The 12,254-nt window shown below is 40.9% G+C and overlaps 1 protein-coding gene across 2 annotated transcripts in view; it reads left to right on the top strand.

Moving 5' to 3' along the window:
* Positions 1-12,254, top strand: part of LOC132381110 (ataxin-7-like protein 1) — a 46,004-nt gene that overhangs the window by 15,838 nt on the left and 17,912 nt on the right. For both annotated transcript variants that reach the window (XM_059950340.1, XM_059950341.1), the window contains 4 exons: positions 4,132-4,200; positions 4,342-4,446; positions 5,428-5,641; positions 9,056-9,375. In XM_059950340.1, coding sequence (XP_059806323.1) covers positions 4,132-4,200; positions 4,342-4,446; positions 5,428-5,641; positions 9,056-9,375 — 708 coding nt within the window. The remainder of the gene's footprint in view (positions 1-4,131; positions 4,201-4,341; positions 4,447-5,427; positions 5,642-9,055; positions 9,376-12,254) is intronic.

Below are 12,254 nucleotides of genomic sequence, written 5' to 3'. Positions count from 1 at the left end.
ACAGAACCACTGGAGCAAAAAAAAACACTGTAAGAACACAGAATCTGGTTTATTATCACTGCTATTTATCGTGAAATCTGTTGTTTTGTGGCAGTGTACAGTGCAATATATAAAAAGTACTATAAATTACAGTAAGAAAAATGTAAAAGTGAAAATGAAGATCAAAATAATATGGTAGTGTTCATAGGTCCATGGACTGTTCAGAAATCTGACAGTGGAAATGAAGAAGCTATTCCCAAACCATTGAGTATGGATCTTCTGGCTCCTGTGCTGCCTCCTGATGATACAGTGTGAAGAGGGCATGTCTTGGGTGGTGAGGGTTTTGAATGATAGATGCCACATTCTTGAGGCATTGCCGTTTGAAGCTTCCTTGATGGTGGAGAAGCTAGTGCCCATGATGGGACTGGGTGAGTTTACAACCTTCTGCAGCTTTTTTCCAGTTGTTTGTATTGGTGCCTCCATACCAGATAACCAGTGCTCTTCATGGTACGTCTGTAGAAGTTTGCTGGAGTCAGTAGGTCAGGTAGCATCTGTGGAAGCAGAGCAATATTAAACATTTTGGGATCAAGACTGAAGAGAGTACAGGGTAGAGAGCCAGTGTAACAAGAGGAGAGATGAGCCAGGAGCTGCCGGGTGGAACCAGGTGAGGAGGGGCATGATGGCGGATGGAGCCAGGTGAGGCGAGGGGAAGATAGATTTAGAGGTAGTTGTTAGAAAGTGATAAGTGAGAATGTAAAGGGCTGCAGATTTTGGAATCTGATAAATAGAGAAAGTGATGAGTGGAACCAGATGAGGGAGGGATGATGGGCATATGAAACCAGTGAGGCAGCAGAGTGGGTTAAATGTATGGGTGATAGGCAGCTGGACTAAGGTGGGAGAGTTGAAAAATTTTGGTTAGTGGAGCTGAGGTGTTGAGGGTGGGTTTAGAAAAGCAGGGGGAGGGGCAATGAGAGAACCCAGGTGGATCAGAATTAGAGAGCAAGGAACACTATGGGTTACCTGAAATTAGAGAATTCAATATTCATAACCTTAGGTGCAGCCAACCCATCTGAAATGCCCTCCTTTTTTCAGGAAATGGGGTTTCCCTTGTACTCTGGTTGATGGAGCCTTCATGCACTCAGCTCCATTCCCCACACTTAAGTTAGAATATAGAACAGTACAGCACAGGAACAGGCCCTTCGTCCTACAATGTTGTGCCAAACTAATAAATCTAGTAATCAAATGCCCGATTAATCTCTTCTGTCTATATAATGTCTCTATCATTCCTGCATAATACTTGTCCATCTTGAATGCTTCTGTCAAATTTGCTTCTACTGCCACCTCTGGCAGCACATTTTCAGCCCACCTTCCCCCAGATAGAACAGACGTCGAGTTCCCTTGGTTCTAGCCTTTCACCCTATCAATCTCTGCTGTCAGTTGCTACACAATCTGATTCCTTTCTGTTTTCCACAGGAACCATTGTTCCTGTCCATCCTTCCCAATGCCTTACATTTCAACAACAGGAGGTGCAGCACCTCCTCCCTCACCACCATCCGGAGCCTAAACATCCCTTTCAGGTAAAACAGAGACTCACATACCTCCTCCAGCCCTGTCTGTTGTTTTCAGTGCTTGTGATGTTGCTACCTTTACGTTGGCAAGACTGTGTGTAGACAGGTGCTCTCTGTCCGCAGTGGATCCCTTGAGCACTTGGTTGTATGTCATTTCAACTTCCCAATCTCACACCGACTAGTCTGTCCAATACACACAAAATGCTTGAGGAACTCAGCAGGTCAGGCAGCATCTGTGGAATAGACTAAACAGTCAACGTTTCACACCAGATCCATAGATGCTGCCTGGCCTGCTGAGTTTCTCCCGCATTGCTTTGATTTCCATCATCTGTGGGCTTTCTCTTGTTTGTGATCTGACTAGTCTATCCTCAGCTTTCTCCATTGCCATGGTGAGGCAAAGTAGAAGAACAGTACCACATATTCCACCTGGGTAGTCTACAACCAATCATACGAACATTACATTTTTCCTATTTCAGGTAACTCATACCTCCTTTGTTCCTTTTTCTCTCATCTGATTCACCCATGTTCTCACACTTCCCCATCTTTTCAAATATTTCTCCCACCTGGTTTCATTTGTGCATTGTACATACACTCAGCCCACTGGATCTTCGACCAGTTTTCTCTAGTCTCATTTATCAGCTTCCTTACCAGATTCCATAATCTCCAACCCTTTGTCTCCAATTATCACCTTCTAGCCTCTCTCTCTACCTCCAGCCCCCTCCCTTCCTACCCAGGTCCACCTACCCAACATCTCCCTCTTCTCTTGATTCTACCTATTGCATACCAGCTCCGGCCTCAGCTCCCCCACCAACTCTTTATGGTGGCGAGCTCCCATCTAGATTTGAATCCCGACTTGGGATCTTAATTCAAAATGTTGACTATCACTCTGCCATACCAGGTTGCTCCAGCAGTTCGTTATTTTTGCTTCAGATTCCAGCATTTGCAGTCTCTTGTGTCTACAAAACTACTGGTTTGTTGTAATATCCTATCTACTTCACTAATATACTTCAGGGTGAAAGTTTGCTATACTTAATTTACCTAGATATAACTTAGAACAGGGATTCCCAACCCTTTTTATACCTTGGACCTCTACTATTAACCAAGGAGATCCCTGGTTGGGAACCCCTGCTCTAGACCTATGATTTAAGTGTTCCATGCAATGGCCAAGCAAAGCATTATGTTCAGGGTTAATAGGGGTGAGTATGAAATGCTGACCATACTGGCATTACAAATATTTGTTGACAAAAATATTTTTAAATAGAAAGTAAGAGTTCCTTTGGTAGCAATAAATGAAGAATCCACTATCACTTCAAAGAATTCCAATAAGATTATATTGTCACGTCATATACATTAAAGCAGATGCTCCATGCCAGCGTGGGGTTCAGTGGTAGCAGCTTCACTGACATGTCACAAGGTTGTAGGTTCACTGTCCAGGTTTGTTCCTCATTATAGTGATGCGTTCAACCTCATTACTCCCTCACTAGCACACTACTGCTCTGTCAGTCTAGATTACATGGTGCCACAAAATAGACTTGTTACAAAATTGAAACCCAGGGGATAAAGGAAGCAATGGGAGAATGGATGTGAAATTGACTGAGAGATGGAAATCAGAGTAATAGCAAATGGTTGGTTTTCAGACTGGAGTCTACAGTAGTGTTCCCCAGGGCTTACAATTAGGGCCAGTGCTTTTTTTGCAATTTATTATTAGTCTGTACCAGTGATGATGAAACTCAGAAATGTATGAAAGTGACAAGGAAATCAATAGACTTTTGAGAAGACAGACAAAGATGAGCTTATGCAGAGAAGTCATACATTATTTGGGAGGAAGATTAAGAAGACACAATGTGAACTGAATTCTGTAGTTTTTAAAGAATCATAGAAACTGAGATGTGTGGGTGTTTAATCCATTCAGAAGACTGTTATAGAGGTTATAAGACCTGTGTTTTGTAGAGCACAAAACCAAGGAAGTTATAAATAACTTTATAAATGATTGGTTAAGCTTTAGTTATAGTATTGCATCCTGCCGTGATCTGGAATACACTGTCTGAAAAAAGCAGTGGAATAAAGATTCGACTGTAATATTCAAAAGGGGAATAAATTTAATACAAGAGAATGTATACAGTAATACAGCCTGAAATCCTTAGTCTTTGAAGACATCCATGAAACAGAGAAAAGAAACCCAAAGAATGAATGACAGAAAATGTTAAAAACTCGTGCACAACAGCAAAAGCTTTCCCCCTCCCCCCACCTGCTCCAGCAAAAGCATCAGCCCCCACCACCAACCATGCAAAGCCCCCAGAGACCATAATCTAGAGTCATCAAAACATTTATTGTATACACAGGGAATGGGCAAGATGAAATAAACAATCTACCAGAGAGCTGCATGGCCAGGTTAGGGCATTTCATCCACTTGAATACTCTAAAATTCTGTGAACTTGACTTGAAATGGGATGATGAGATAGGGACCAAGGTGATTCTATGTGTTGGCTAAATTACTAACTTTCTATTCAGTGCAGTATGAAGCTCATATAATTTGTTTTTTGATTGCTTCAAGCATTGTGACTGTTTTAATGTATACTTTCAGGCACAGAATCGGAAGACTGTGGCAAGGATGTGAGAAAGAAAATTGAAACAATGCGGCTCATTAGAGAAGGTAATGATCTGGAAGAGTGAAGGGTAAGAATGGGGACTGATAAGATGCTGAATTAGAGGAATTGACATAAAGGCATTTCCCCACTCCCAACTTTCTTTATGTAGTGTCTACTTGTATTAGCTATTTCACCTCTCCTTTCAGATATGCCAATCTTTGGTCACTGTCCAGCCCATGATGAGTTCTTCCTTGTGGTGTGTAACCAGTGTGGACAAGTAGTTAAACCTCAGGCATTTCAGATGCACTGTGGTAAGTCATTTTGTAACTGAGCATCTTTGGGTTATAATAAGACAGAAGAAAGTATATACCTATTAGATCTGATAACCCAGAGGCACATATTGTTAAAGCATCATATCGGTTCAGCTCACACCTCACTGGAAATGTGTTCATGTAATACGTTTCAAATGTTATGTAATTGAGAATGAAACTTGTTTAAATCTGACTGTTAGATATGTGGGTTATGGCCGAAGAGAAAAAAAATGGAGTTGTTTAGCACTTTAGTGCAAGGGTGTTCATCAGGTATTTTAAAAACAAAATTTAGCAAAATTAGTGAAAAGTAAACTGCCAATATTTACAAAAAAGTATCTACCAGCAAATACAATAATAGTTCCATACTTTACATAAGAACATAAGAAATGGGAGCAGGAGTAGGCCATCCGACCCATTGAGCTTGCCCAGCCATTCGATAAGATCATGGCTGATCTGCCTGTAAACTCAGCTCCATCTACCTGCCTTTTCTCAATAACCCTTAATTCCCTTACTATGTAAAATGTGTATGTGATGTTTGTATACTGCACTTAAGGTGGACACTTCTGTCTATTTTGTAATATGATTGTAACTATATTGTGGGATGCATCGTATTTTAATTCATTTGGACTCTTAAGTTAACTCCGTGGGTAATTAAAGGTGGTCTGCCCTGATGTCTAAGAGAAAATGGGGCAGATCATTTTCAGTGGAAGAGAGAGATCAGGACTGTCAAGAGTTCACACTGGACGAAGTAAAGGGATAGATAAGATAGAAGTAGGAAAGTTGTTTCCATTGGTAGGTGAGACTAGAACTAGGGGACATTGCTTCAAGATTCAGGGGAGAAGATTTAGGAGAAACTATTTTTCCCAGAAAGTGGTGAATCTGTGGAATTCTCTGCCCAGGGAAGCAGTTGAGGCTTTGTCACTAAATATTTAATGCAAAATCTCTAATTTGAGAATCTTAAAGGGGTTCAATTTCTTGCAGAGAGAAGACATGGGTCTCTGAACAAACTGTCAGCACGAAAAGCTCCTGCCTTGAATTCCCCAAACTCCATTCTGCAGAAATCGCGATGCAACAGTGTTCAAACTGCAGTTACCTCCAATCATGGCACCAGATCCTCCAAAGAGAAGCTGCACAGCCCTGGTAACAAGGTGCTACAGTTAGATGTGCCTTCAAAGGGACCAAAAGAAAATCTGTGGTAATCTAGTTTTCTTTTTGACCTTTAATCCAAATGGGGGGAAAAATACAACTAGTTTTCTAAGTTAAAGTGGCTCATGTTTATTACACTATAACCATAGATGAAGAACTCACCATTGATGGTAAACTGGGGTTATTTTCCTAAGAACATTAAAGTTTAAGGGTAGATTTAATGCAACTAATTAAAAGTATTGTTAGAGTAGATAAGGGGAACTGATTCTAGTATCCGCGGGTTCTGCATGCGCAGATTCAACCATCCACAGATCAGGAAAACCCGGAAGTTCTCTCTCCAGCACTCATTGTTTGAGCATGTGCAGACTTTTTTTCTTGTCATTATTCTCTAAACAATACAGTATAACAACTATTTAAATAGCATTTACATTGTATTAGCTACTATAAGTAATCTAGAGATGATTTAAAGTACAGTCAGTCTTTAAGTCAGATTTGTACGTAAGTCGGAACAGGTGCATCCGGTATTATTTAGTGTCAGTTAGTCAAATGTTTGTCTTAGTATATAGTATATATTTTACATTTCTATGCATATAAAACACTTAAGAAACATAAGTGTTTCAATAATTAAACCATTGCGTTGCTTAGTAATAATTGTAGCTTTCATCAGGGCAGGGCCTTTCACATGCTCTATTATTCTCACTTTATCCTTTAAAATTGTTCCGATCATTGACTGTAGCCTAATGCTTTTCCAATGACCAGTGGCGTTTCACCTCTTGCCGATCGCTTTATTATTTCCACTTTATTTTCAATCATGATCGTTTTCTGTCAACAGAACAGAAACACTGTGGATTCAGCAGCAGCCGCAGGCGGCGGGTCCGGATCTCCCCTGGGTCTTAAAGTCCACCTGCACTGAGACAGGTTAAATAAGGGACTTGAGCAGATAAGGAGGGCTGACTGTGCACAGTAAAGTGTAAAAATTATAATCTAGGAGTACTCAGCTATTCAGGCAGCATCTCTGGAGAAATCAACCAAGTTGGTTCTCCAAGTTGATGACTTGTCAGCAGAATTGGAAAAAGCAAGAAAACATCTATATTTTAAATTGCAGAGAAAGATGGAGAGAACAAAACAAGTGTGTATGTAATAAGAGACTGAAAAATTCAGTGACATGCATGCTGTTGAAGGAGTTTGCAGTGTTATCTGATCAGAGGAAAATGAGAACAAAGGACAGAGTGAAAATATTGGAATAGTGAGTTCCAGAACAAAACAGTTGCTAGAAATGTGAAACAGAATGGAGAAGCGGAAAAGCCAGGCAGGTCAGCCAGCCTGTGAATACAGAAGCTGAGTTAACATTGCAAATTGGCCTCACTTTGGCACTGGCCAGTACTGATGCAAACTAGAAAGCTGTTTATCTGAAACTGTTATTGTGGATGTTGCAACCCAAATGCTGTTTCTACAGCATTTCCTGTGTTTTGTTGGAACTGTACTAAGAAGACAGAGATCAGAGTGGGACTGTAATGGAAAATTAAGGGACCATTTAGCAGGGATACCTTTGTGGATTGACTTGGAGATGTTCTGCAAAGCAGAGAAGTTGGGTAGAGAGCCAGAAAGAAAATTTTTATCCTTGAATTTTTATCCATGAATTTTGATCTGGAATAATTGCTGGAAAACCTAGTGGAATCATATTCAATTAGTACTTTCAAACAATATGTGAGGTCAAAAATATTGGTAGGACTATGGGGAAAGAGCAGGAGGTGGGACTGTTTGGATATCTCTTCCTAATTGTCAGCATATGCTCATTGGACTAGATAGTCTCCAGTTTTGTAGGTTCCCAGTGATGTTGGTATAATACTCGCTTCGTCTAGTAGTAGTTTTTGGTGACTCTCTTCCAATCTATCTCTGAAAGTAATTTGCAGATTTGGAGCTAATAAATGAACTCATCTGGCCCCGGAAGGACAGAAAGCTGCCATGCTGGAAAATATTATGTTGACCTTTGTTGTAAGACGATCTGAGCATGAGTAAACATGTTTTACTGAAGTTATATAGGACTCTGGTAAGACTACACTCAAAATTATGGTTAGCCTAGCCAATGAAGGATATAATTGGAACCAAACTTCCATAAAATGATGCGATTGACCTATGAGGACAGATTAAACAGACTGGGCATAAATGCTGTGGAGTTCTGTAGAAGAGAAGTAATCTCACTGACAGATACAAAATCCTAATGGTAGATGTACAGGTGATCTTTCTGTTGGCTAAACATTCAGGAAGAGAGGTTGCAGGCTAAAAACAATGCCAAGGCCCTTCAGGATTTAGCTGAAAAGAAATTCTTCACCCAGAGTCTCTGGATTTCTTTATCCAAGAGGGCTGCAGAGGCTCAAGTATGTTCAAGACAGAGACTGATAGATTTTTGGATAGTAAAGGAATTTAGTGATATGGATTCAGTACGGAACGTGATGCTGAGGTAAAAGACTGGGTTCAATCTAATTCAATTCCAGAGCAGACTTAAGGGGCGAGGAATCCTAATTCAATGTCTAGTTCTGAGGATTGATGTAAAACTGTAATTGCATCCATGCCTCTGGCAGCTCATTCCTCATACAAACAATCCTCTTTGAAAAAATTACATCTGTGGTCCCTTTTAAAATTTTCCTCTTTCTCCTTATACCTATACTCTCTAGTGTTATACTCCCCTACCCTGTGACCATCCAACTTATATGCACCCCTTATGGTTTTATTTTATTTTAAACCTCTCACCCTCCTTCACTCCAGGGCTAAAAGCTCCAGCTTATACATTGTGTTTGAGCCTGAACCTAACCTTGCCCTTCTATCATGTGGATGAACCATAGAGCCACAAAGTTAGCTCTACACTGTCTGGTATGGAGGGGCCACTGCTGAGGATCGAAAAAGCTACAAAGTGTTTTAAACTCATCCAGTTCTATCAAGGACGTCTTTAACAGGTGATGCCTCAAAAAGCTGGCATCCATTATTAAGGACCCCCATAACCCAAGATATGCCCTCTGCTCATTGCTACCATCAGGGTGGAGTTACAGGACCCTGAAGACCAGCTCACAATGTTTGCTCTCCATTTGAATGACTTATTTATAGTATATATTATAACTAATTTATTCTTATTACAATTTATAGTTATTTTCAATGTAATGCCACTGCAAAACAACAAATTCATGATATATATCAGTGATATTAAATCTGATTCTCATTCTGATTCAAAGAGCTATAGGGTTAAAGTGAGCTATGCTGTTTGTTGTAGAAGGCCTTTTCTCTGCTCCTCCCATCAGATTTTCTCTTGGAAACTGAACAAAAGAGAATACTTCACGTCAGGCTTAGCTGCAGTTTTGCCATCTGGGTGAATAGCCATGCACTCCTGCCATGAAGATTTAGGGAAAAACAGGTCTGGATTGAATGGGATGATTGGATTTATTCCTTAATTTCCTCTCTTCTCTTCCAGCTTGTTTGTTCCTGTGGTGAACCTGGAAAAGATCCCATCTCTCGGAAAGACAGAGAGTTCATGCATCAAACTGACCGCCAAGCCTCCTGCTGCTTCTCCATCCTCTCCTGAACCCATTTCACCATCTGAGAAACCCAGCCCGGCCCCTGTCCTTGATTCCTTGGCAAAGACAGGGGTTTTGAATGCAGTCCCAAAAGCAGCTGACCTCTCACTCACTGCAGCAGTGATTCAGAATGGTAAAGGTGAACGATTACCAATGCTGGAAGAACCAGCATTCAGTAACAGGAGGAACAGCCATAAAGTCCACAGGAGAGTAATGGGTGAGTATAAAATTGAGTCCTGCAGCTTATTCTTCCGAAGCTAGTAATATAAGGAATGGCCAAAGACACTGTTGGTGAATAGACATGGAGAAGACTGATGGTAAATGGGAAGTTGAATACTGTATTATTGGTGATATTTGAGATTGGCTTGAATTGCATATTTTATTAACCAGCTTTAAGATAGAGTTCAGTGACTTTTGTTCTGCTAGTGGAACGGTTTTCCATTTCCTGCACTCTCACAATGAGCTTGTGGTTGATACCCAGTTGTGGATTGGGTGTTGTGTAATGAACCAGATTTGATTAGGGAGCCTAAGGTAAAGGAACTCTTAGGAGACAGTGATCATAATATCAAAGAATTCGCCCTGCAGGTTGAAAGGGAGAAGATAAAGTCAGATATATCAGCATTACAGTGAAATAAAGGGAAGTTACAGAAGCATGAAAAAGGAGTGGACCAAAGTTGATTGGAGTGGGACACTAGCAGGGATGATAGTAGAACAGTAATGGCTGGACTTTCTGGGGCTAATTCGGAAGGTGTAGGATAGATACATCCCAAAGATGAAGAAGTACTCTAAAGGGAGGATGAGGCAACTGTGGTTGAAGGGAAGTCAAAGACAGCATAAAAGCAGAAGAGAGGGCATATAATATAGCAAAAATTAATAGGGCTGAAGAAGGTTGGGAAACTTTTAAAAACCAACAGAGGGCAACTGAAAAGTCATAAGGAGAGGGAAGATTAAATATGAAGGAAAGTGAGCTAATAAAATAAAAGGATACCAAAGTTTTTTTTCAGTTATACAGTATAAAGAGTAAAAGAGAAGTGAGAGTGGATATCGGACTGCTGGATGATGATGCTGGAGAGGTAGAAATTCACAAAGAAATGGCAGACTAACAAGTATTTTATGTCAGTCGTCACTGTGGAAGGTACTAACAGTATGCCAGAAATTCAAGAGTGTCAAGGGGAGAAGTGAGTGCATTTGCTATAACTAATGAGAAGGTGCTTGGGAAGCTGAAAGGTCTGAAAGTAGGTAAGTCACCTGGACCAAATGGACTACAGCTCAGGGTTCTGAAGGAGGTAACTGAAGAGATTGTGAAGTCATTAGTAATGATCTTCCAAGAATCACCAGATTCTGGAATAGTTCTGGAGGACTGGAAAATTGCAAATATCAGTTCATTCTTTTGGAAGGGAAGGAGGCAGAAGAAAGGAAATTATAGGCCAGTTAGCCTGACTTCAGTGGTTGGGAAGATGTTGGTGTCTATTATAACGATGACGTTTTGGGGCACTTGGAGGCACATGATAAAATAAGCCAAAGTTGACATGGTTTCCTTAAGGGGAAATCTTGCCTGACAAATCTGTTGGAATTCTTTGAGGAAATAACAGGCAGGATGTTGTTTACTTGGATTTTTAGAAAGCCTTTGAGAAGGTGCCGCACATGAGGCTGCTAAACAAGTTAAGAGCCTGTGGTGTTGCAGGAAAGATACTAGTATGGATAGAAGATTGTATGACTGGCAGAAGGCAAAGCAAAGGAATAAAAGGGGCTTTTTCTAGTTGACTACCAGTGACTGGTTGTGATCTGCAGGAGTTGGATGGCTTCTTTTCATGCTATAGGTCAATGATTTGGATGACAGGATTGATACCTTTGTGGACAATACAAAGATAGGTGGACGGGCAGGTAGTGTTGAGGAAGCAAGGAGTCTCCAGAAGGACTTAGAGATATCAGGAGAACAGGCAAAGAAGTGGCAGATGGAATAAGGTGATATAAATTTAAGCTACTTTCTAAATGGGGAGAAAGTTCAGAAACGAGAAGTGCAAAGGGACTTGTGAGTCCTTGTGTAGGATTCCATAAAGGTTGACATGCAAGTTGAGTTGGTGGTAAGGAAGGTAAATACAATGTTACTCATTTTGAGAGGACCAGAGTATAAAAGTCAGGATGTAATGCTGAGACTTTGTAAGGCATTGTCAGAATGCACGGAATATTGTGAGCAGTTTTGGGTCCCTTATCTAAGAAAAGGTGTGCTGGTATTGCAGATGGTCCTGAAGAGGTTGACGAGAATGATTCTGGAAATGAAAGGGTTAATGCTTGATGTCTCTGGGCCTGTACTCAGTGGAGGTTCGAAGAATGAAGAAATCTCACTGAAACCTATCAAATACTGAAAGGCTAGAATGAATGGATTTAGAGAGGATGTTTCCAGTAATGGGGGGAGTGCAGCACCAGAGAGTACAGCCTCAGAAATAGAACAGCATTCCTGTAGAACATAAATGAGCAGGAATTTCTGTAGCCAGAGGGTGGTGAATCTCTGGATTCATTGCCACAGAGAACGAGGTCAAGTCATTGAGTATATTTAAAGTGTAGGTTAATACGTTCTTGATTCGTAAGGGCACCAAAGGTTCCAGGGAGAAGGCAGGAAGATTGTGTTTAGAGGGATAATAAATCAGCCATGATTGAATGGTCTAGTTCTGCTGTTCTACCTTATTGTCTTAAAACCTACCACTTTAACTGAGGCTTGATTAATACTTCATTGAAGGCCATTGGACATTTTTACTGTTTTCAAAAGCTACACGAATACATTCATAATAGCATTCAGGTCCACTGGAGTATCATGAAGCTATTGAAGAATACTGACATACATAAGCCCATCACCCCTACTGGGCCATAGACCGCTGACTGCGGCTAATTAGGGTGTTCCATCCTAGGGCTGTCTTTCAAGTTGACCCCAGGTGTGTGGCCCATCTTTGAAGATCCTTCCTCTTCCAGGGGAGAGGTATTTGGAGCTTCTGTTAGTATTTCTGTACCACTGGGTTTTTACAGGATAGGCTTGCTAGCCCTATGCCTAACCCTCCTTCCATTGCAAGCAGGTGAGGGACATGGCAGAGTTATTGAAGA

This window comes from Hypanus sabinus, chromosome 25 (genome assembly GCF_030144855.1).
Source record: "Hypanus sabinus isolate sHypSab1 chromosome 25, sHypSab1.hap1, whole genome shotgun sequence".
Lineage (NCBI taxonomy): Eukaryota > Metazoa > Chordata > Chondrichthyes > Myliobatiformes > Dasyatidae > Hypanus > Hypanus sabinus.
Note: the sequence above shows the minus strand (reverse complement) of the source record. Positions and strands in the feature narration are given on the sequence as shown.